The sequence below is a fragment of the Lygodium microphyllum genome, chromosome 2 (assembly GCF_053477565.2).
Source record: "Lygodium microphyllum isolate KBCC chromosome 2, Lygodium_microphyllum_v1.1.10, whole genome shotgun sequence".
In the NCBI taxonomy this organism is placed as follows: domain Eukaryota; kingdom Viridiplantae; phylum Streptophyta; class Polypodiopsida; order Schizaeales; family Lygodiaceae; genus Lygodium; species Lygodium microphyllum.
In genome coordinates, this window is record NC_141136.1 from 100,075,570 (window position 1) to 100,102,272 (window position 26,703).

Sequence of the window (26,703 nt, forward strand, 5' to 3'; positions counted from 1 at the left end):
TACAAATGGAGGGAGCAACTGGGGGGGGGTAAGGGGGGGAGGGGTCTGTTTTTTTACGGCGATGGAGGCACCAGGCGCCACGGGTGATTGCGTCATACTGGAGCCACACGGGCGGGGGAACCTGGATCCATAAGGTGAAAGAACAGCGGGTGTCTGGGCATCACACTGGAGCCGCAGATGGTGGTGGGCCTGAAACGTCAGCCTAGGGACAGCGCAGGGGGAAGGGGGGGTGTTTTGTAGGCAGTACGAATGGGGTGCAGGCAAAAGGAGCCACAGGGCGAATGGGGGTACAGGCGGGAGGAGCCACAGGAGGCAGCGCGAATGGAAATGCAGGAGGAAGGAGCCACAAGGGGTTTTTTCATTATGGTTAGGGGGTTTTTATAGTGGAAAAGGGGGAGTGGTTAATGGGGGAGGGGTGAGATGGCACACGTGGCGCACAAGGGGTAGTGCAATGGCAAGGAGAAAAAGGCACAGCGTGTGGTGGCGCGATGGCCAGTCAGTGGGAGGCGCTGGTTTGATGGCGGTTCAATGGCAGGGGTGAGGGAGAAACCACACATTAGTAGAAGCCTTAGCTGGAATCTTCAGTTTGCCATCTTCTTACTTTTGGGTGTCTTATGTATGCTCATATTCTCAAAGTACCAATAAAGAAGTTGGACAACAAGGTTGTTAAATGCATTTTTGTAGGATACAGTAGTGAGAGCAAAGGATATAGACTGTATGACCCTATTTCCAAGAAAGTCTCTGTCAATAGGGATGTGGTTTTTGGATGAAAAATCAGATTTATCCCTTGCTAGTTTCAATACATATCAAGCTGCAAATGATGTGTTTGAAGGGCTGCTGCCCATTTCTTTTAGTGATACAGCTGGAGTTTTAGTAACTAAACACAATGTTCAACCAGCTGCTCCATTGAGCAATGCAAAAATTCAGCTTATGGCTGATCTGAATATTTAGCAAGATGTTAAATTTGAGGTTCAGCAAGAGCTTGTACATAGTCAGGAAGCTAGGCAAATGCCTAAATGGTACTTGCAAACTATGAAAGATAGTCATTTGGATGCTCCTATTGCTGGTCATAGTAGAACACGAGCCCGTCTGTATGATCAAGCTAATGTAATGGAATTTGTTATGATAGCGCACACACTTGATGATGAGGAGCCTAAATGTTTTGAGGATGCACAACAAAGTGTGCAGTGGATGGCAACAATGCAAGCTGAATTTGATTCTATCATAAAAATTCAAACATAGAATTTAGTGACATTGCCTGTTGGAAAGAAAGCTATTGGAACAAAGTGGATCTATGAGCTGAAAAGAAATGCGGATGGATCCATTGATAAGTATAAAGCCAGAGGCTTGTGGCCAAAGGCTACGGTAAAGAAAGGCATTGACTATGAGGAGACATTTGTACTACATCCCATATGACTACCATTTGATCTATGGTTGCTTTGGCTGCCCATCATGGTTGGATTGTGCATCAACTTGATATTAAGACTGCATTTTTACATGGGAAACTTCAAGAAGAAGTGTATGTACAGCAGCCCATTGGTTTTGCAATTGAGGGATCCGAACACTTGGTATGTAAGCTGAAAAAGGCTTTGTATGGTTTAAAGCAAGCTCCCGAAGTTTGGTATGCAAAAATTAATGCCTTTTTACTCAACCAAGGGTTCATTAACACCTCATTAGAGTCTACTCTTTATATATGCAAAAAGAAGGGATCCTGGCTGGTCATATGTCTTTATGTAGATGATCTTCTACTCACAGGGACACGTGCTAATCAGATTTCAGCATTCAAGAAAAATTTGCAGCAAACTTTTGAAATGTCAAATTGGGGACCTTTGCACTACTATTTGGGCATTCAATTTATTCATGATGCTAAAGGCATTGGATTGTCACAATCCAGATATATAGTCAAACTCCTTGAGAGATTTGGCTTACAAGATTGCAAGTCAGTTTGCACACCGATGGAGATTGGACTCAAGCTATCTTTGCATGATGACAATGATTTGTTTGACATCCATACATATGCTCCAACAATTGGATGTCTCATTTATTTATGCAACAAAAGGCCAAATATTCAATTTGCAATTTCAGCCCTGAGCTAATATATGCACCACCCACGCATGTCACATTGCCAAGCTATGAAGTGTGTTTTTCGTTATTTGCAAGGTACTAGGACTCTTGGACTGCTTTATGCCAAGGGGGCATAGTTACTTGGAGTTTCGGAAACGGCGAAACGGAAATGGTGGGAAAACGGTAGAAACGGAGTTTCGTCTCCAGGAAGAAACAGGGAAACGGGGAAATGGGGATACAAGGAAATATATAACCCCAATTTAATATATAATATAGATAATAGATGACAATAAGCCACACTTGTCACTTGATCGAGAAATACTTGACATACATGATTAACATACAATTGATTATTGACATTGAAATTTGATACTATCATACTAGGTCGGAGGTCCTAAATCCTAACTTCTATAACCTGTTACCTATAGCCTGCACCAATTTCCAAAATCAAAAGATACATCAGGATTCATACAATATACTTAAACTTTGAATTGGCAAGTGCCAAGCACACTCTAAAGATATTCATAGATCACACTTTAAAGATTAGATCATTACAATTTATATGTAATATGATAATAGATATACATGAATCACAAAAACACCTGGAGGTTGGATCATATTCATGAATCATGAAAAAAAGATACAAGAGTATAAAAGATAAGTTGATAACTAATGATCCATAAAACACCACGGGTGACGATCCACTGAGTCCTCAATCAATGACCATAAACATAAATGATAAGACACAGTCACACAAGAGAGCATCAGGCTGCAGCGTGAGATGGTCACAGCTTCACGAATTAGAATCACAATTCACAGGCTACAACCTACAACCACACACAAATTTGAGATAGAAGATGAGAGAGAGAGAGAGAGAGAGAATGTGTGTGTGTGTGTGCGTGGCTCTGGAGTCCTTAGTCGACAAAGGAGCAGGCCTGACAGAGTGGAGAGAAGAAACGTAGGCAGGGGAAAAGTCGACTGGAATGTGGGAGTCTGGGGGCACTCACGTTCGGGCCAAAGTTTTGCCCCAAATCGCAGTCTGCAGAAACGCCGTTTCTTGGGCGTTTCCATTTCTAGAAACGTTGTAGCGTTTCTAAAACACCAGAAACGGCATTTCGTGTAACTATGCAAGGGGGAACCACTCCAACTACATGCTTACAATGATTCAAATTGGGCTAGTGATTTTGATTCACATCACTCTACGAGTGGAAACTATTTCTTTCTTGGCTCATTTTGCATCTCTTAGCTTAGCAAGAAACAATCCACTATTGCCACATCATCTTATGAAGTTGAATACAAGGCAGCTTTCACTACCATAGTTAAATGTGTATGGCTGAGACGTTTGTTGGTTGATTTTGATGTATCTGTCACAAAGCCTACTCCTTTGTTTACTGACAGTCAGAGTGCCATTGCAGTGGCACAGAACCCAGTGTTTCATGCACACATGAAACACATAGAGATCCACTATCACTTTGTCAAAAAGAGACTACATGCACGAGATATCAACCTTGTCTATTGTCCTACTACTAGTAATGTGGCAGACATCTTCACCAAAGCTCTTCCTCATAACAAATTTGAAGCATTTCACAATGCTTTAAATTTGACCTCCTTTGGTGGATGATCCTTGTATGTTGATCACTTTACAAATTGTTCCAACTATGGACGTCAAAACTTCCCCTATCAAGGGAAATTTTTTGTCTGGATGGTTCTGATAGGTGGCCTCCTAGTAAATGATATGTTGCATCCCCACAAGATCTTCCATGACAAATGCGCTTTTTGCACCACAAGTGATGAGATTCATTTTCATCATTTTATTTCCTGCCTTGTGGATAGACAAGCGTAGGGACTTATCTTCCAATATATGGACTCTTGTAATGTGAGAGAGCACCACCATCCATTCTTGGGTCTTTGATAAGATACCTTCAACAACCAACTTAGAGCTAGAGTATCCTATCTCTCTCACTTTTGTGTTGCACTAGTCTTTGGCATGTTTGGAGGCAAATCAGCCACATGGACACATCGTCATATTGGTCAAGTTTAGGAATTGTTGTTGTGGAAAGTGGGTTGTATGATTTCAATTCATGTTGTTCTCAAAGAGGTGGCCCCTTCATTCATGGAGATTATCCACTCCACTGCAGTTGTGCCTCCTTCACGATCTATCTTTTCTGCCAGCAGCCTTGTGCTCCTTAGGTCATTTTCTAGTTGTCTTTACCTATTCTTGGTTGGAGAAAAGAGGAATGGGAGTAGAGAGGCACACTATGAGGAGACATAGAATAGAATAAAGTATGGGAGGTTCAATGTGAGCAAACTATGCAAGAGCAGCCAGTTGAATGAGAGGTGGTGGAAGGAGGGGAAGCAAGTTTCAGTTGTATCCAAAACACTATTTAGTATTTACACCTTTAGTGCCTTAAAAGGGCAGCCACATGAAAGAAGCCCTTACATGTCGATATAGAGGACCCCACTGGAAAATACTTTATGGGACCATTTTATATCTGTATTTTAGCTCACAAAGATTATTTCTGAGGTGTTCACTAATAGATCTCTCTTTTCCTCTATTTTTTATTTTTTTCAACATTGAATGATTTGAAGGCAAATCCTTAAAACATTTGCTTGAATATGGACCTTACACATCTTAGAATCTGACAATTGCATCAGCTTTTCTATAAGTTTACCTAACTTTGAAAATTTTAGGGCAGTCCAAACAAGGTTCAAATTTTATGTGCAATACTTAAACAAGGAGAACAAGTATACAGTACTGAAAGAGGTGAACATAAAATTGAGAGGAATAAGGAGTTTGTATTGAGAGGACTTGCTTGTCATGTACTACAAGTTGATGCCCAGCTTTCATTAGGTTGTTTGCCATTTGCGATCCCATATTTCCAAGTCCTATAAATCCAACCTTCTGTACATATGACAACAGATTTGCACACAAATATACTGATAATATTAGCAAGTGCCAAGAACATTCCAGCAGAAGCTAAATTCTGTTTTTGTGTTGTTAACTAATGCTTCAAATGAGTCTGTATGCATCCAGCAACCATTTGTACTTAATTATCCTAAAGCCATAAAACAGCTGTGCATGCACCAAGGACACCACATGCTTTGGACAAATCTGCATGCATATCAATAATATCAACAAGAACATTCCAATAGAAGTTACTTTTGCTATTATACGGAAACTATTGCTTCAAATGAGTTCATATGTGTCAAGCAACCATCTGTGCTTATCATGCTAAGACAATAAAATAGTTGTGAATGCACTAAGGATACATATGCTTTGAACAAGTATGCATCCATCAAGCAATCATTCGCACCCAGCAGAGCATGAAGTAGCTGTGAATGCACCAGCCCTCAAGTAATCATTTGTACTTAATCAACCTAAAAGCATGAAATAGATGTGGAAAGGACCTACATACTCACTAAGAGTAACAAATGATTCAATAAGTTACTACCCATTGAGCATGGCTAGGCTCGATTGGCACCTTGGCAGGTTTACATGTGAAAGTTTTGGCATTCTCTATTCTTCTCTGCAACAATACTTATCCTCCTTTGGTGCATGCTCTGATATGGGATGGGGATGCCCCAATCCTATAGCAGTGGAGTGGCGCTCCTCACATATCACTAGGCCAAAGAGAGATGATTAGTAAGCGGCAAAGGTAAAGCATGTTGACGCCTGCCATATGTCTCATATCATGCGTTTGATACGGAGGGAGCTTTCCATATGCATCAGATCATTCTAACAATTCAAATCCTAGAGCTGGTGTGACTTCTAGGTCCATGATAGGATGGTTCGACAATAAGCACAATATTGTTCCTAGTTTGTCTCCACATGGGGGGCCTCTTTGGCACGATGGCTGAAGGGGAACCTGAAACCATCCTTCCTTCTCGAATGGGGTGATATGTGACCTGACTTAACATGATTTACAGCAAGCACTAAAATTCAAAAATCCGAAATTCATACTTTACCAATTAATCTTGGATAGCAGATACCTGATTGGCCCCAACAACGGGAGCCCCTTGTGGTAATTCTTTAATTTGTATTGCACTAAGTTGAAGTATGCTGAGATATGGACTAATCTCCTTCAAACTTCAATATGATGGGTTGTAGTCTGTCATGATAACCAGCGGAAACAATTACCAGTTTTCCCCTTGTTTAGACTGAGGAATGGGCACAACTGGATCCTTGGGACTCTTGCATGCAGGCCAAAGCAAATGGGGAGGGAGCTATCCTTAGGACCAGCTGTAATTTCTTCAATTACAATGCTGATCTGCTGCATGGGTCTTCAATTAATGTGTGTGGGTCCCAAGGTGGCTGAATAAGCCTAATTGTTACTGTAAATTAGGGTTTCACAACATAGACCACTGCTCCCCTTCACCAAAGGATGGAATATGCTGAGAATTACTGAGTGAATGTCAAAGAATGAGAGATGAAGTTGAAGAGAGAAATTTCAAAATTCTGTCACCAGAAGTGGCCCAAATCTGCTGCCACGGCCCACAGGACAGCCACCAAAGCTGTCGCCCACTGCCAGATGATGCCAAAAGTGGTCGCATGGTCAGCCTTGCTGTCACAGGCGCCTAGGCAGCCTCAAAATGCTGTTGTTTGCTGCAATATAGCCTCTTGGGGCTATCATTTGTTGCTCTTGGCATCCTTGGTGGCTGGAATGCTCTTTCCCAGCTGCGCCAACATCCACAGCTCCTCCTTCCTCCCTCAACCTCCAAAATGGCTGTCACCACACACTCAGCCAGCCCCAAAACAGTCCTCTCTCAGCTTGCATAGATAAGTTTACTAAGTGGAAGCCTTGAAAAGCAATTTTCAGCATTGATTAATTATTTTTCAAATGTAAATTTCTGAAAATTAATTATCCATTTGAGCCTATACATTAACTGGTCGGTGCCCATCCACATCTAATGTCTTAACCCCCTTTGGGACTTATAATTAATTACTCCTAGCCCTAATGTTACCACATGACATCTTCCCCATTAATATCCTAGGCTCAAATTAACACCAAGCACCCACATGTGCCTCTTACAGAATAATGTAACACAACTTTTTGCCATCAATATCCATTGCATTTCTTAGCCATTGAACTATCACATGACCGAAAGTACATGCATTGCATTTCTCAGGCTTTGCCCTGTCACATGCCCAAAAGTAACTTGCACTTCACATGTGCACAATGTGAAGGAATGCTCTAAACCTAGAAAACACAAAACAAACCATACAACAAAGCACAAACTGATAGCATAGAACACAGTTAGGGTTAGGGTAACTCAAAGACAATGAACACAATAAATAATGAAGTGAATGACTATTGTATATACAATGATCATGCAACAAAACACACTATGCACTGAATACTAAACCTCAAACTCTCGAATCTTTGGGATCAAGGCAAAGGTTATAAGCTAAAGAGCGTGTTATACTCCGAACGAATCCCAAAATGCAACAAGGCAGCCTTTGTGTGTCGAACAGCAACAAACGCAACCAGAGAGGCTAAATCTAATGGAAATAGACAATGAGAAGAAAGAAAGACTAAAAACGCAAGTACTGGAGGAGAGAAAAAAATTGTAGCAAGCTGATGATGATGTGGTAGACTGACAATAGTAAAAACACAAGCATGATGACATGGCAAGATAACAGCAGCAAAAACATAGGTATGCTAACGACGTAGTCTATATAGCAGTCGTAGATCACAAACGCAGTAGTTCAGCAATTTTCCAACTATAGACTATGTGGCTGATCAACAATGCAGCAGAAATCAACGTAGACTATGCAATGGAGGCTGAAAATAGGCACCAGATTGATGTAGACAGCAATGGATAGCTTCGGATGAGATGTCCTCCACAAATGAGGTGTCGGCAACACAACTAGAGACCATAAACATGCACAAAAGATATTGAGGAAGAGTGATGGGCTGCATGTCTATTTATAGAAAGTTTGAGGCACCAAAATTAGGGTTTTGTATGTGGGACACATAAACTCTCTAGGATCACGTTTCTTTTTAAAATAAGAAGATGTCTTCATTAATTAAACGTGTTCTGGGGCTGTTTAAGTCAGGTTAATGCATTTTTTGCTCAAAACCCCTTCTTAGGCATAAAACTAAGCCATGAGAAATTAGCCCTTTTGTATATTTTCTTTTACCTCAAGGCATTCCATTCTAAAGCAGCCAAGGCATTGGGCAAAGGATACATGTTAGGTGCCCAATGACTTACCAAGACTACAGATGTGATGGTTATCTTACCAAGGGAGCCCAAGTGATCACTCTAGAGAGACTAGGGCATTGAACCAAGGATACTCATCGACTACCCATGGACCTACCAAGTCCTACAAAGACGGATAGAATCAAGAATGGAAAAAAAATTAAGGGTTTTATTTTAATATGATGCAAGATTTAGTATTAAGTGAGGGTTTCAAATCAATGTTCATTCCATTGAGTCACTATGCCCCAAAGCACGGGAAATAAAAATAAATAGTCTCACTATCTTCATAAAATAAGCAAAACAATCCCGCACACTACTGGGATAAGTGTTAGAGATTAATTAAGCGTGTGTATGTGTCCATCATACGAAGAATATGTGGAAAGACAAGCAAGACAAGCAAAGCTAGCATACAAGCATAGGGAAAAAAACTGCCTTAGAAGACTACCATGTGCAATGTCACAAGTATAGTGGATCCTGATTCGGCCACTCCAAGGGTGATCGAAATGGAATAAATGTGCACAAATGCATGTTTACATGAACAAAATGCCAATGTATGGAGTATACCAAGAAAGATGCAAGATTTCACACTCACGCAAAACACTATACAACAATGCCACTCAGATAGTGCTCTCACAAGGAAATTGTTCACTTGTCCGAGCATCCTTTTATAATCATGACATCCTGACAATACGGATGAAATTACAAATGTCCATAATGTACAATATAAAATATCTTAAACAAAATCTAGAAGCCTCATCACTATCACTATCAAGAGAAGAAGCTGTCCCCTCACAAAGTGGAAAGAAAAATTGTAGATCCCCCTCTCACCATTGGAAATGGAAGGAAAAGTAAGCATCCCTTCTATCCCCAAAATGTCGATGTCAATAGGGAAAAGGAGTAGCATTCAAAGAAGAAGAGTAAGATACATGTCCAGCTGAAAACCTATGAAACAAATAGCCTCCAAAGTGATCTTTGAAGAGGCAATGACGAATCCTAGAAAATACACACTACCAAAAAATGCAACCACGGGAAAAAGTGCCAAACGATCCAAGGCTTTGCTAGGTGATAGATCTTGTAGAAGCAAATGTCAACCTGCAAAAGGAAGCAAAAACAACTACATAAGATCATAAAACATGCAAACCTCGACTTCAATGTTAAGTGCAAGTGAGTACTATGGATAAATGTGAATGCGACTTTCACTACCAAAAAGTAGACACACTAATAACTCTAAGGTCTTATTAACTCCAAAGTGTCCTACTGCTAGGGTATCAAGGCATTGTTGAAGTGCCTGGAGTCTCGACTTTCTTAGAGGGATGTAAAGTAGATCCTTATAGTATAACAATCTATTAGTTTCCTGAAACTCACAAACTTCATTTCCTTTTCCCTCTTAACTTTTTCTCTTGATATTGTTGGCCAAATCATCATGCGGCTAGGCTTCATGGATTAACTGGATCAAGATAGGGTCATCTTGGTGACAACTAGAGATGATTGCTAGCTAAAGGTACTCTAGCTTGAGTAGTATTGCTCATTGATTAAAAGCTTCTTCTCCCTTCTTACGTGCCAAGTAGGATTTTCTTTATAAAGCATCTGATTGGTATTGTTGGCATCCTAGGTGATAGGTGATGACAAAGTCAAACCTAGACAAGAAGTTACTCCAATGGGATTGTCTTCGATTGAGGATGTGGGTTATCATAAAGTATTCTAGATTTTTATGATCTCTATAGGCAATAACTTTATGGGCTACACTCTCTAGATGATGACGCCAAGTATCAAAGGCATCTACAATGGCAAGGAGTTCTTTATCATGGATCTCATAGTTTATCTCTGGAGGGGAAAACTTCCTTGAGTGGAATGTCACTGAATGCATATGACCATCATCTCCATGCTGGGATAAGATGGCTCCTAAGGCATAGTCTAATGCATCAATCTCCAAGAAAAATATCTTGGTAGGATCTGGGTGGACTAGAATCGGGGTAGTGGTAAAAGCAGTCTTCAGGGTTTGGAAGGCCTTCTTAACTTCTAGGGTCCATGAGAACTTTGAGTTTCCTGTGAGTCTGGTGAGTGGTGTGACTATCTTTAAGTAATCCCTAATAAATATCCTGTAGAAGTTAGCAAAGCCAAGGAAACATTGGACATCGCAGACACGTGGGTGTTTGCCAGTCAAGAATAGTCTCAAGATCTTCTTGGGGTCCCTAAAAATTCCTCTCTGGGAGACATTGCACCCCAAGAATTCCACTTTTGCCTGATGGAAAAAACACTTCTCAAGTTTTGCATATAGTTCTTTTTCTCTGAGCTTCTCCAAAACTAATTTTACATGGTGCTCATGCTCCTTTGGATCTTTTGAGAATATTAAGATATCATCCAAGTATATAACTACAAAATCATCTAGATGCTCTCGAAAGATATCATTCATCATATATTGAAATATTGCAGCAGCATTGGTGAGACCCAATGGCATAACAACATCCATACCTTGTGCAAAAGGCTGTCTTCCATTCGTCTCCTTCTCTGATCCGTACAAGATTGTAAGCCCCTCATAGATCAATCCTTGTGAAGATCTTGGTTTTCCAAGTGAAAGGTGAGAAGGATCGAAGCTTGCACACGAGCTATGGCGGGAGAGCAAGAGCAAGAAAAAGAGAGACAATAAATGGGAACTCCAACAGTCACAATGTGTGACCGGGCCTTCCTTTATTCAAACTGTCACTAAAAAAATAAAGGCTGTCTTCCATTCGTCTCCTTCTCTAATCCGTACAAGATTGTAAGCCCCTCATAGATCAATCCTTGTGAAGATCTTGGTTTTCCAAGTGAAAGGTGAGAAGGATCGAAGCTTGCACGCGAGCTATGGCGGGAGAGCAAGAGCAAGAAAGAGAGAGACAAGAAATGGGAACTCCAACAGTCACAATGTGTGACCGGGCCTTCCTTTATTCAAACTGTCACTAAAAAAATAAAGAATAAAGTAACGTGACGGGCGCCCGCCATCTGCAGTGTGCAGTGGCGGATACTGTCAGTGTAGTAATACACGGGGCGGCACAGCGGAGGCGCCTTTACCCCCAACAACCTCCCACTTAAAGGCGAATCTGCCCTAGTGAGAGAGAAAAGAAAAAAAAAAGACAGTACAAATGTACATAGGTACAAGGGATGAGGAAAGGCGACATCTCATCCAACGCCCATCAACCTCCTAAGGAAGGCAAAGCGCTCAGTAGTGAGGCTCTTCGTGAGTAGATCTGCAGGATTCTCGTCAGTAGAGATCTTGACAAGGTCAACAGACTTGTCCTCCACGACACCACGTATGAAGTGATACCTCACCTCAATGTGTTTCGTCTTCGCATGGAAGACCGGATTCTTAGCCAACTGAATGGCACTCGTAGAATCCGAATGCAGTGTAGGTGTAGCATCAATCCCAAGGTCAGCAACTAGACGGCCTAACTATATGGCCTCCTTGCAAGCCTCAGTGGCTGCAACATACTCGGCCTCAGTGGTAGACAAAGCCGTACACTTCTGAACCCTGGACATCCAAGAGGCAGCCCCTCCAGCATAGGTGAATACATAGCTAGAAGTGGACTTCCTACTATCTGCATGTCCTGCATAATCGGAGTCAGTGTACCCCACGACCCCTGTATCCTGGCTGCCATAGCAAATACACATATCTGCTGTGTCCTTCAGGTATCTCATGATACCCTTCACGGCATCCCAATGTCTGCTGCCAGGTGTAGCCATATAGCGTGCCACAACACCAACTGCATGCGCAATATCTGGACGAGTGGCTATCATGGCATACATCAAACTGCCCACGGCTGAAGCATAAGGGATCTTGGCTATCTCGGCCCTCTGCTTATCTGTCTGCGGACAATCGGCCTGTGATACCTTCACATAAGAAGGTAATGGACAGCCAATAGGCTTTACGTCCTGCATGCGGAAGCGCTCAAGGACTTTATGAATGTACTCCCACTGTGAGAGATACCAAAGCCCCTGATGCCTATCGCGCTTAATGCACATCCCAAGGATATGTGAGGCCTGTCCCAAATCCTTCATCTCAAAGCTCTTCTTCAGCTGAGATTTAAGAGCATCTAGCTCATCATGAGCTTTCCCTGCTATCAACATATCATCAACATAGAGTACCAAGATAAGCAAACTGTCATCACGGGCTTTCTTCGTGTAAAGACACGGATCCATAGCACTCCTGCTATAGCCCTGTGACTACATAAAGGCATCAAACTTATGATACCATTCCCTAGGTGCCTGCTTCAAGCCATACAAGCTCTTCTTCAACTTGCACACTAGGTGCTCCCTGCCAGGTTCTGCAAAGCCCTTAGGCTGATCCATATAGATCTCATCATGCAAGTCCCCATGTAGAAAAGCCGTCTTGACATCCATCTGATATAGATCTAAGTCAAGCTGTGCAACCAAAGCCAAGACTAAGCGCAGGGTGGTCATCTTAACCACAGGAGAGAAGACCTCATCAAAGTCCACACCATGTTCCTGCTTAAAAACCCTTTGCTACCAATCTAGCCTTGTATGCCGGCTTGGGGTGTCCAGGGGTACTTTTTAGCTTGTGCACCCACTTGCATAGCAAAGCCTTCTTGCCCTTAGGCAAGGCAACCAAATCCCAAGTCTCATTCTTATGCAGGGAGTCTATCTCAGACTGCATAGCCCTCTCCCAGGAGTGACTGTCACCCCTACGCATAGCCTCATCACAAGTGAAAGGCTCTCCTACATCTGTAACCAAAACATAATGCATAGAGGGCTGAAATCTGTCAGGTGGACGTCTGTCTCTAGCAGACCGTCTCACCGCAGGCTCTGCTGCCTGTCTAACTGCCTGTCCAACACCCTGGCCCTGTGGAGGAACTGCTGCAGGCTGTACTACTGGCTGTGCTGGAGCTCTAGGCTCCTCCTGAAAGATCACTCTGCGGATCTCAACCACCTTCTCAGGCTGCATGTGCATCTTGTCTTCATGGAAGACGACATCATGGCTGCGTACTATTTTCCGCGCCTGCAGATCCCATAGGCGATAGCCCATCTCTCTTGACTCACCATAGCCAAGGAATATGCATTTAATGCTCTTTGGATCCAATTTACTCCTCTTGTCCTTGGGCACATGGCAGAATGCCTCACATCCAAAGACACGGAGATGCGCATAAGAGGGTGGCTTACAGCCCAAACTTCCTCTGCAACCTGGAAATCCAATCCACTGGAAGGCGATCGGTTTATGACATGCACTGCCGTACTAACTGCCTCAGCCCAAAAACTCTGGGGTAGACCTGCATGGCTAAGCATAGAGCGCACACGCTCCTGAATTGTCCTGTTCATGCGCTCAGCCAAACCATTCTGGGGTGGGGTGTAAGGGGCGGTCAACTGACGCTTAATACCCGTCATCACAAAACTGCTCAAAAGCACGTGAGACATATTCTCCCCCATTGTCAGTCCTAAGGCATTTCAGCCTATACCTAGTCTGGTTCTCAACAAGAGCAAGCCATCTCTGAAAAACTGCCAAGACATCAGACTTCTGCTTTATAGGATAAGCCCACACTTTCCTAGAAAAATCATCAATGAAGGTAACGAAGTACTTCGCGCCACCCATAGACATGCAAGGCATAGGCCCACAAACATCGGAATGCACCAATGCCAAGGGCTCACTCATGCGTGGCCTACCCGATTTCTTATGCGTAGACCTATTCTGCTTACCATAAAGACAATGATCACACGAGTCAAAACATGCATAATCCAAAGGCGGAAGATACTGCAAACCAGATAACATTTTCATTCCCTTTAAAGACATATGCTCCAAACAGGCATGCCAAAGTGATACATGTGGGATAGAGCCCACTGCCAAAACATGGTCTACAGAAGACCCAGATACAACAAGAGGATAGAGGTTGCCAGCCTTGGCGCCTCTAGCAAGCACAAGCCTACCTTTGGTGATCTTCCAAGCAGAATCCCCAAAACAGACATGAAACCTTGCATCATCCAACTGTCCTGCAGACATAAGACTGCGCGTAAGCGCAGGTACATGACGTACATCCCTTAGCAAAAAGAAACTGCCAGTGGAAAACTGCAACTGAATATCTCCACAGCCCACAATATCAAGAGACCTGTCATCTCCAAGTCTGACTGATCCAGATACAGTACGGTAAGAGTGAAACCACTCACGGTAAGGCGTCACATGGAAGGACGCACCTGAATCCAATAACCAGCACTGTGCATACATACTAGGTGTCTCAGTCAAGTGTGAAGCATCAGAAGAACTAGCTGCAAGTATAAACTCATCACCACCATTGGACTCCTCAGTCTGCGTGACATTAATTTCCTCAATCTTGACGCTGGACTTCGCAGGTACTATGCTGCGATCAGAGGACTTCTCCTGCACTTTATCTTTCCCCTTATCCTTGCGCTTCTCATTGCGCAACTCAAGACACTGTGGTCTAATATGGCCCTTTTTCCCACAATGATGACAAGTGACATTTGCATTGCGCCCACGCGACTTACTACGCGACTTGCCACCACGAGATTTAGACCAACCCTTCTACGAGTCACGGCCTCGGCCATTACCACGGTCATACCTGTCATTCCTGCCTCTAACTGTCAAAGTATGACTACCACGAGAGGCATCCAAGTTTTTGCGATTCACCTCTTCCTGAAGAAGAGCACTCTCAACATCTGCCAATTTTAGAGTAGCACTAGAGGCACATAGGGCAGTATGGAATACATCCCATGACTCATTCAGAGTCCCAAGCAAGAAAAAAGGAGTTACTTCCTCTCCAAAGGTGATATCCTGCGAAGTCAGGTTCTTCAGTATAGCATGGAACTGGCTTAAGTGAGCAGACATAGTCGCATTATCCTTCATGCGCAAATCCATACGCTGCTTCAACCAGTACATCTGACTTGCCGGACTTTTCTTATCATAAAGATTTTTTATCTTATTCCATAGATCCCATGCACTCTGTGCTTCCTCAAATACATTATAATGTACATGTTCAATGAGAGACAATACAATCGTGAACTTGCATAGCTCATCAAGTTCAAGCCAGTCGTTATTGTCCATAGTTTCAGGCTGCTCCCCACTCAACCGAAGTGGCTTAATCTGAGATTTCTGCACCAAAACCTACCATATTTGACTCTTCCAGTAAGAGTAGTTGGTACCATCCAACTTTGTAATGTTAAAGATGGCACTATCATGCGAAGATGACGCCATTATGCAGGCTGGAAATGCCCAAACAGTCCAAAAACTGCTTGCTGTTTTACTGCAGAAACTGCCCAAAAATGATCAAAACGGGGTCCAAAGGGCGAGCAAAGTGTGCCAAAAGTTGCTGCCCACTTAGTACTAGGTGCGGTACACCAAATCAGGATATTTCAGCATGAAAAGTACACCTCAGTCCACCAATAACTGCTTGCTGTAATAAATTGCAGGTATGCAATCTAGAGAGCAAACTGTCCCAAAATAGGATCCAATGTCAAGCAAACAATGCTAGGTCCAAAGCCGGCATGAAACGGACATAAGCAAGGCCAATGACAATGAAAAGAACATGAGCTCAACACCGCAGCATGTCAAAATAACATTTGCCAGTGAAAGGCACACCCCCAGACACTCTAGGCAAAGTGTTCCTGTAACTGCCAAAACCTGACACAAATAGGTGTCTGCTCAAAGAGAAAGATCCAAATATGAGACTCAGCTCATAAACATCCTGTGAACCAAGAGTACATCAATGCATATCCATAAAGATCGGAGTATGATCCCAAAGTCTCAATGCGTATGTAGCTGCTCAAGAAATAAACTGCTCCAAATACATGTAAGTGCTCCAATAGCATGCAACTGTCAAAGGTCAAGCAAGCATGTAAAATGCTCCCACTGGCACAAAAGGCATACAAAGCGAGCTCAGAAACTCAAATAACCCGAGAGAAAGCACCAGTGATAAGTGACCCTGTCAATGCATCAAGCGCATCCAAGAGAGCATGGCATACATGAAGCACCGGTCGTATTAACCATGAAGCAATACATAAGCCCAAATAAGCTCTCGGTCAACTCAATGACATCCAAATAGCAACCAAGATCAGTGATCAAGTAAGCCGGGAATGCTCAAATACATCTAAATCCAAACTCCAAATGTCGGTATGGCATACACGAACCAAATAGCATATGTCACGAACCAAAGCATGTAATGCAAAAGCCTAACTGTCAAGCAGAGACATGAGGCCTAGGCGGTCCACGAGCATGCCAAGTCGGTCCAAATGCCAGTGAAGACGGAGCTACTGCGAGGCTCAAAAGCATCCCATAATCTCATACATATGCTCCAAGTCGTCCCCAAATGTCAGAGACATCATGCCAAAGCTCAAAGCATACATCCGGTATCGGTAGGTAAGTGCCAAAGCCTGTAAAGTACCTTCAGCCCACTGTTATTCCAGCATGTATTTACTGTTCTAAACAGTAGATTTCAGCCCCGAATTCAAGCCAAAAGCATGGTCAAACCAAATGCATACATCCCCAATACATCCGGGTAGGAAGTAGACCGCATACGGGCATCAAATAAGGTAACCGGAGTAGAGTATAAGCATCAAATGCCAATGCCAAGTGTGGCTGCCCTGTTTCCAGCACTGTATAACAGTAAATAACAGTCCCAAATCAGCCAATATTTCAGGCCAAAATCATGGCATAATCATGTGCATATATTTCCAAGGCATTAGGCATCATGTAGACCGAAATAAAACCCTGAAAGAATGATCAAATACCTCAGTATCAATGCCTTGAAGGTGCCTCAATAGGCTGGGAAGGTGCTCGGAAAGCCGAGGAGTGACGGGAGCTTGGGGAGATCGGATATGGCTGCCGGGATGGAGACCCAATGTGTAAAGCGAGTCGATGCGAAGGTCGGGAAGCACCCAGTCGAGCTCGAGCAAGAGAATGCCAAGCTCTGATACCAGTTGAAAGGTGAGAAGGATCGAAGCTTGCACGCGAGCTATGGCGGGAGAGCAAGAGCAAGAAAGAGAGAGACAAGAAATGGAAACTCCAACAGTCACAATGTGTGACCGGGCCTTCCTTTATTCAAACTGTCACTAAAAGAATAAAGAATAAAGTGACGTGACGGGCGCCCGCCACCTGCAGTGTGCAGTGGCGGGTACTGTCAGTGTAGTAATACACGGGGCGGCACGGCGGAGGCACCTTTACCCCAACACCAAGGCGTTCCAAGAGCTTTGGTATCAACGGCAAAGGATATCAATTCTTCACTCTTATCTTGTTGAGTCCTTGATAATCCACACACATTCGAAGTGACCTGTCTTTCTTCTTCACAAATAGAATTGGGGCTCTAATAGGAGACTTTGAGTGCCTAATGTATCCCTAATGTACCCCTTAGCTAAGTTCCCATCAATGTTCTTGCATAGTTCTGCTAGTTCATCAGGGGATAGCCTGTAGATGGATCCAAAAGGTAGTTGAGCCCCCTCATGGAGTTCTATAGCACAATCATATGATCTATGCCCGAGCAAGAGATCTACATTCTTTTTTCCAAAGACATCTTGGAATTCTTGACACTGGCTTGGTAGCTTGACTGGCTCATCCTTACTAGATTCTTAAGGTGGTATATGATATATCATGTAGGCCGGCTTCTGCCTTGTTGTGTGCATAAAGGCTTTGGCTCCTAGATATACCAACTTTCCTTGATTTTTCACAACGTGTAATCTTTTCCTTAACCCAATCAATTTCTAGGTTATGTTTCTTTAGCCAAGGTATCCCAAGAATGATTGGATTCGTCGGACTAGATATGATATTAAAGCATACACGAGACTTGTGATAGCCAAGAGTCACCATGAGTAGTCAGGTTTCCTTGGAAATATCTCCAAATGCTAGAGGTCTTCCATCCACGACTTCATTGGTACAGGATTGGTTATTTTGGCATACTGGAATCTGATATCTATTCACAAGGCCATCATCAATAAAACATGAGTATGCCCCGAAGTCGACCAGGGCTTTGAGGAAAAGGATCATCCGCCACGAAAGGATATCAAATTTAAAGCATCGCGAAATGCTTCAAATTTGTCACGAGGAAGAGCTTTGGTGAAGATGTCTGCCACATTACTGGTGATAGGACAATAGACAAGGCTGATATCACCTGCATGTAGCCTCTCTCTGACGAAGTGATAATGGATCTCAATGTGTTTCGTGCGGGCATGAAACACTAGGTTCCATGCCATTGCAATGGCACTCTGACTATCAGTGAACAAAGGAGTAGGCTCCGTAACAGATACATCCAGATCAGCTAGCAAGCGTCTAAGCCATACGCATTCAACTGTGGTAGTGAAAGCTGCCTTGTATTCAGCTTCACATGACGATGTGACAACACTGGATTGTTTCTTGCTAAGCCAAGAAATGCAAGAAGAGCCAAGAAAGAAACAATTGCCACTAGTAGAGTGACGTGTATCATAATCACCAACCCAATCAAAATCACTGTAAGCTTGTAACTGCACTGGTCCCCCCTTGGCATAAAGCAACCCAAGAGATCAAGTACCCTGCAAGTAACAAAAAACACGCTTGACAGCTTGCCAATGTGACATACGTGGCTGATGCATATACCTGCTCAAAGCTGAAACTGCAAACTGTATGTCCGGCCTAGTGTTGCATAGATAGATAAGACATCCAACTGCAGGAGCATATGTATGTATATCAAACAAATCACTGTCATCATGTAATGACAGTTTCAGTCCAGGTTCCATGGAAGTACAAACTGGCTTGCAATCCTGTAAGCCAAACTTCTCAAGAAGCTGCCCAATATACCTTGACTGTGATAGCCCAATACCTCGAGCATCATGTATGAACTGGATGCCCAAGTAGTAATGCAAAACTCCCAAGTCAGACATGTCAAAAGTTTGCTGCAAATTTTGTTTGAATGCTGAAATCTGATCAGCATGTGTTCCAGTGAACAAAAGGTCATCAACATAAAGACATATAATCAGCATAGATCCCCCTTCTTTACTTAAGTAAAGGGTAGACTCAGATGAGTTGTTTAGAAACCCCTGACCAAGCAAGAAAGCATCTATTTTTGCATACCAAGCTCTAGGAGCTTGTTTCAAACCATATAGTGCCTTTTTGAGCTTGCATACCAAATGTTCTAAGCCTTCAACTGCAAAACCAATGGGCTGCTGTACATAAACTTCCTCCTGAAGTTCCCCATGTAAAAATGCAGTTTTGATATCTAGCTGATGCACTATCCAACCATAATGTGTAGCCAAAGCAATCATAGACCTGATGGTCGTCATACGGGAAGTAGGAGTAAATGTCTTCTCATAGTCAATGCCCTTTTTCTGTGCGTAGCCTTTAGCTACAAGCCGTGCCTTGTATTTATCAATGGATCCATCTGCTTTCCTTTTCAGTTTGTAGACCCATTTCGTTCCAGTGGCTTTCTTTCCAAATGGCAAAGACACCAAATCCCAAGTTTGATTCTTAGTAATAGAATCTAATTCAGCTTGCATTGCTGCCATCCAATGCACACTGTGTTGTGCATCCTCATAACATTCAGGCTCTTCATTATCAAAAGTACTTGCTGCCATAACAAACTCCATGGTATGTGCTAAATCATGCAAACGAGTTTGCCTTCTAGTACGACCAACCATGGATGCATCCAAAGGACTATCTTGCATAGTCTGCAAATACCATCTAGGTAACTGTCTAGCTTCCTGACTATGTGCAAGCTCTTGCTGAATTTCAGTTTCAGCATTATACTGAATATTCCGATCAGCCAATGGCTGAATTTCTGCACTTTCCATAGGAGCAGCTGGCTGAACATTAGGTTCATTTTCTAAAGCTCCAGCTGAATCACCAAAAGTAATGGGCAGCAGCCCTTCAAAAACATCACGGGCAGCCTGATATGTGTCCAAACCAGCCAAGGATAATTCTGATTTTTCATCAAAAACATCCATGCTGACAAAAACCTTCTTTGTAACAGGATCATAGAGTCTATAGCCTTTTATCTCATTGCTATATCCCATAAAAATGCACTTAACAGCTTTGTTGTCCAACTTTTTTCTAAGTACCTGTGGAATATGGGCATAGGCAAGACACCCAAAGGTACGAAAGTGACCAACAAAAGGTTTACGGCTGTTCCAAGTCTCAAAAGGTGTGATGGTCTTCAAGGCTTTGGTAGGGCATCTGTTCAAAATATGGCAAGCACACATGACTGCTTCCATCCAAAAACTATGAGGCAAGCTCTTTGCCTTCAGCATACATCTAGCCATCTCCATGAGTGACCGATTCTTCCTCTCTGCTACCCCATTCTGTTGTGGAGTATAGGCAGTAGTGTACTGATGGACTATGCCTTTCTACTTCAAAAAAGAATTCAGCATAGAGGACATGTATTCCCCCCCTCGGTCCGAACGGAGAGTCTTAATTTTGCATCCAGATTGATTTTCAACAAGTGCACTGAAAGCCAAAAATGCATCATACACTTCTGACTTCTTTTTCAAACAGTAGACCCAGCAAAAACGTGTAAAGTCATCAATGAATGTCACAAAATAATAACAACCGCCCAATGACATGGTTTGCATAGGCCCAAATACATTTGAATGCACCAACTGCAATCTGGTTGTTGCTCTGAAAGCAACATCACGGGGAAATGAGAAACGATGCATTTTTTCCAAAATGCATCCCTCGCATAAGTGCTCAGGAAGTCTCTCCAAGAGAGGTAAGCCATCCAGCATCTGAGTACGCTGCAAAAGCATCAAGCTGCCAAAGTTTACATGCCCCAAACGAGCATGCCATAACTCCGCTTATATCATAGCAAGAGTAAGAGTGGATGTCAAGTATGCCGTCTGATCTACTGAAAGAGCATCCAACTCATATAAACCATGACACAAAGATCCTGTCAAGACCAAAGTCATGCGTTCTTTATCTCTAACTGTGCAACGGTCATTATCAAATGTGACCTGCAAACCACAACGTGCCAAAGAAGAAATAGAAAGCAAATTCTTCTTGATTCCACGCACAAACAAAGCATCCTGCAGGCGGAGAATAGAGCCATCAATGGCTGTGAGCTGAATCTCCCCAATACCACGAACAGGGTATGATGCATTATTGGCACACTGTACAGATTTCCCAACGGGAGATGCACGAACTGAAGCAAACAGATCTTTGCGAGATGTAATATGTCTAGAAGCACCACTGTCAAAGAACCAAGTGTCAGCATCCTCTGTAGAGCTAAGTGCTCTATCGGCCCAAGAGATGTCATAATTGCAAGTGTAAAAACAATAGTCCCTGTCCACAACAAAGGATGCGGACTCACTAGCAGTGGAAGGAGTAGTAGAAACAGACATTCCTGACTCCTTCTTCTTCTCTTTGGCAATGCGCTTCCTACACTCAGTGATATAGTGGCCTGGCTTCTTACAATAATGACATTTTTCTTTTTTAGCTTGCGTCCCCCCTTGTGTTTGATTCTGCGATGTGCCCGAAGTGCCAGAACTCTGTGGAGCATTTTTCACCTTGCTGTTTTTGCCTTTCTGTCTTGCCACAAAAGCTTTCTCAGAGACTATAGTATCCACACCACTATTTTTCCTTGTTTGCTCCTCCTCTAGAAGCAAACTGACCAGCTGAATAAAAGTGAGTGGGTGCTCGGGAATCCTCATGGTGAGGTTCAATGCAGTATGAAAAGACAAGTACGAAGGAGATAAGGAATTCAAGGTGGTGGATATTAACTGTGCATCCAAAAAATACTCATCTACATTCATGAGCTGCTCCCTCAAGTCCCGAATCTTATTCAAGTGATCCTACATAGAATCACCCTCATTCATCTTCAAAGTCTCTAACTCTTTCTTCAAGAAAGAGATCCGAGTCTCGTTCTTTCCTACAAACATATGCTCCAAAGTCAACCATGCATCTCGTGAAGAAGATGCTGAACGAATGTGAGGGATGATGGACCGCTGAACTGCCAGAGCAATTAGCGACAAGGCCTGTGCATCACGTGTATCCCAAGCTTTTTGAGCTGCAGTTCTTGGAGAAAGTAACTGAGGTGGAGCGGGCTAAGGTCCCCGTTGTCCACGTGCGCCTTGAGGAGGAGGAGTAACGGGAGCTACAACTCCCGGTCGAGACTCTCTCTCCACTGACATAATCCCATAAATTCTTGGCCACTAATACATTCTTCATCATGAATGACCATAGCGAGTAATTGTTTCCGTCCAATCTGTCTTCCTTGGATACATACGTAAAGACATCACCTCCCTGATTTGCCATGATGACAAATTTCCAAAGACAAATGAGCAATGTCAAAGCTGTAAGGACTAAAAATCTGCAAATTTCCAGAAATTGCAGCAAACACACTTCTGCAATTAATGTGCAAGGGCGTACTCTGTCAAAAACTATCTTTTAGTGCACGCTTCCCAAGGTGCAAACAGTGCTCAGCAACACTGTTATATCAAAATCCCCAAAATTTTTGCCAAAATTTCTGTCAAAACAGTCTTTCTGTGACTGTAACAGCAGTTCATATGCAACTGTCCTCAAAATACATAAAAGCCCCAAAATTTCTGATGAACAAGTCCAGAAATTTGCATCAAATTTATCCCACACCTGTATCGTGTATGCGGTCCCTGCTGCGTATGAACCTCCTCTACTAGAAATTGATTCTAGACTAAAATAAAAAATATATTTTTTTATTTTCTAAATTACCTGACGTGGATTGCAAACGGACGGGGCAGTGTGGCAGGTTGCTGGTCAGACGGGGCAGTCGGAAGACAGTGCTGACGTGGACTGCAGGCGGACGGTCGCTAGTCAGACGAGAGTCGTGTCACAAACAGACGAGCTGGAGCTGACGTGTAGCAGACAGGCGGCGCTTGAGCTGGCGTCGCACCACATTCAAGTGGAGCTGGCGGAGCTTCCCAGCTGGATCAAGCGGGACTGGCGACAGTTGACGCTAGAGACGTCTGCGCCTACAACTGGAGAGCGGCGCACCGTAAGTCGGAGCTACGCGCTGGCAGGAGAAGCTGCACGTTGGCAGACTGACGGGCGCCCTGTGCACGCTGAGCAGACGCAGGGCTGAGGACACGCTTGGCTGAGATGGCGGCTCCTGCAAGTGCAGTGGCAGCACGCAGGTACAGGGCGAAACTGACGGGGGCTGCAGACAATGGGAGCTTCAGTCTACAGACTGCAGACTGCTCTGATACCAAATGTGAGATCAAAGGATCGAGGTGCAGCTCAGAGTTCAGTAGACAGTGTGAGAGTAAGAGAGACAGAGTGAAGCACGACATCCAAGAGAATAGACCGAAAGAGTGTAACCAGAAAGTACAAAGTACAACCCTTAAACCTTAGGGTTGTAGGAGGTATTCACTAGGGTTGTAGGGGGTGTTCACACCCGACACACACTAAGTGCCCATAAGTGTGTAACATAAGCACATAAGCACATACTGTCAATAAGACTATAAGTTTGGGGAAAAAAACCTCTCCTACCGAGAGTAAAAAGTGCCCCAGTGTCCTACTGATCACCGACACTCCCATATGAGCGTAGGCGTAAGTGAGTCGTGAGTCAAATACTCAACAATAGATGATTCTTTCTTCGTCTTTGCTTTTCTTATGGGGTCAAGGGCTAGAATTTGATATTATCTATTTGCATCGGTTCGAGCTTGGTTTCTTCTCTGATTGGTTCTTTGATTGGGATGGGGTTCCATTGGCGATGCCTTAATCCTTCTCATTTTTCTTGCTTCCTCTTGAACAATCTATTATCACACTGAATGGCTTGCATATAGTGAGCATGAGGTCCTTGATGTCATCTAGAAGACCCCATCTAAATTGGTTGATAAAATACTCCTCATGCCAAGTGAGGTCACAAATTAATTGCCTAAATTCAGACACATAAGCAAAGGCAAGGCGGTTACCTTATCATAGCTTCCGAAGTTTTGTTTCCGCTACTCGACCAATGTCTACATCTCCAAATGTGGAAATGAGCTCGCAAATAAATGCCTCATAGTTATAAAGTACTGGCATATTCTTTTCCGATTGGAGCGAACCATAATAAAGCTTGACCACAAAGCAAAGTCCCAATGAATCCCATCTTGGAAGCATCATCTAGATACCTATCTAGTTGCATGCAGATATAGAGCTTTACTTGTTGCACGAATCCCCTAAACTTTGAACAATCACCATTGAACTTCTTTGGCATGCAGATCTTAGGTTCGCTTGTTGGGGGTTGATAAACACACGAAATCATCTGATCACTTCCTCCATTATTCTGCAAGTCTCGGATCTGGTCTTGTATCTCTTGAAGCCTAAGGCCTAGATGTATAGGGTGTTCTATTTGAAGTTGTGCTTGTCATTCATTCAAATCTTGAATTTGTTATTGGAGATTTTGAAAGGAGGCTATGATTCTTTCAAGGGTCGCCTCCATGGTACTCAGTAGGGCTAGAAAGTAGTCTTACCAAACTATTATGGAAGCACTAGATTGTGCTCGAGAGACTAGACTAGATGCAAGATTTGGTACAAGAATTTTGATTAATTTTAATTACAAGATAATCTCACATAGGGGCACAAGATACAATGATAACTTAATAAAATACGAAAAATCCCACAAACTGAGACCGTAGGTATAGACAACGGGACTTGATAGGATATGAAGGATCCCACAACCCGAGACCGTAGGTATGGATACAAGATATCACAATTACAAGATCTCCCTTGACACACATGAACAAGATACAAGACAGTACTAGACAAAATCTCATACTACGAGATTATCGAGTGACAAACAACAAGAGTATAATGGAAGACAAGATAAGACTGGATACCATGACTAGACAAGAACTAGAATTGGAACTCGAAGTTACTTACTTGGAGATCTTGACTGCTTAAGCTCCAAGACTTAGACGGAGAAGCTCTATGACGAGCCCCTCCTTTTATAGGTATTGGAGGGCAGCTAAAAATCTTCTTAAATGTTCCATGATGACATTATCGATAATACCACCACACCATTCTCCAAAGGTGTATTCGAATGGATATAATCCACTAGAATGCCATGATCCTTGTAAAACTAAGAAAAGAGGTTAGAAGTAAACTCTCCACCATGATCTGCTCATACACCACAAACTTTGGAAATAGTCCAAGTCTCCACAAACACCTTCCATTCGCAGACACAAGAGTACGCCTTTTTCTTGTACTCTAGAAAATAAGGCCACATATAACGACTGAAGTCGTCCATAATCAACATCAAATACTTGCCATTCCCAAGGGAGGGTGTGCCCATAGGTCTATACCTAATGAGAACTCATATCTATACTTTGTGGAATATCTTAAATCTCTTAACCTTGGTGGAGGTATTCCACCTCACATCTTGCTACTAAAGTTAAATGCTCCAATAATGTTGCTTAGAAATTTGAATCCTACTAAAGATTTATGCAATGGCACCAAACTTATATGCAAGGAATTTAAGAAAAAGGTCATTGAGGCTAAGATAATAACAAGAACCAATGCTGGAGAAAAAGTATTCATCTTGAGAATACCCTTTATCCCAACTGCATCACAACTCCCTTTCTCTATGATGTACACAATTTGCTATCCGTTTAGCAATTGCAAACAAGATGCTCCTTTCCAGTATGTGGAGTTTCATGGTGATGTCATTTAGATTGGCCTAGAAGCTTATGAAGCGGAGAACTATGATTGGTCTGAGGTCACCGAGCTCCAATATTGCTTTTAGGCCTGAAATCTGTTTGCTCTGTTTCGCCATGGATGTGGTTCTCAAAACTGCTTCATGTTTGCCCTGTTTAGCCACGGATGTGGTTCTCAAATCCTGTTTTCTCTGTTTTACCCCCACGTGTGACTCAAGCTAATAATCGGTCCCCTTACTGCTCCAACAATGGCCTTGAAACTGACTACATAGCTACAAAAGTCCGGACGTGATGGTACTGAGGATGATAGATGTGTGTCTCATCACTACAGACATTGAAAAAACAGACCGACCGACCCAGCCTGTGGTAAACAATGACAAACCTGAAATGTAGGGAGCTCACTCCCGGTACTCAAGCACCTCCCTGAATGCGTTCTGCCTAACGATGAGACAACATTCAACAGCCTTCTCCTGATCATGGTCAATCCCTCTACTTCTGTCGCAACGTGCGATTACAATCGTTGCTAATCAGACAAGGTTGTGCACCGTTTTATCATTCATTGTTATCGATAGCTGTCGGCTCCAATTTATGCGTCACCACTTGACAGTATAGTATTTTTTAGATCTGGCAGATTCTTCTGAGTCCGTCTGACGTGGCCGGCATTATCCAATAGCACATAAATGATAACACGTGCACACTATGTCTCGTATGTATACTATATATCCAAGTACCAGATTGATACTAAGCCTGACTTTCATACGTGATTCAAATTTCCCTCCAAAAAGGACTTTTAATACAGGTTTTCAATGTTGAGGATGCAAGGAGCAATAGGCAAGAGTGGGAGTGGCGGTGGGAACTACCGGAAATTTGTAAGAGTGGGAG

The 26,703-nt window shown here is 43.0% G+C and overlaps 1 protein-coding gene across 6 annotated transcripts in view; it reads right to left on the reverse strand.

Moving 5' to 3' along the window:
• The window catches only part of LOC148040078 (6-phosphogluconate dehydrogenase family protein), a 152,324-nt gene extending 125,842 nt beyond the window's left edge, over positions 1-26,482 (reverse strand). For 2 of the 6 annotated variants that reach the window (XM_087696586.1, XM_087696590.1), the window contains exons 1-2: positions 26,204-26,481; positions 4,878-4,966 (exon numbers count right to left, since the gene is read on the reverse strand). In XM_087696586.1, the coding sequence (XP_087552712.1) occupies positions 4,878-4,966; positions 26,204-26,299 (185 nt within the window). In that variant the 5' untranslated portion in view covers positions 26,300-26,481. Of the gene's footprint in view, positions 1-4,877; positions 4,967-26,203 lie in introns of all 6 variants that reach the window. The other 4 variants (XM_087696585.1, XM_087696587.1, XM_087696588.1 and 1 more) reach the window with 4 other exon arrangements.
• Between the last annotated feature and the right edge of the window lie 221 nt (positions 26,483-26,703).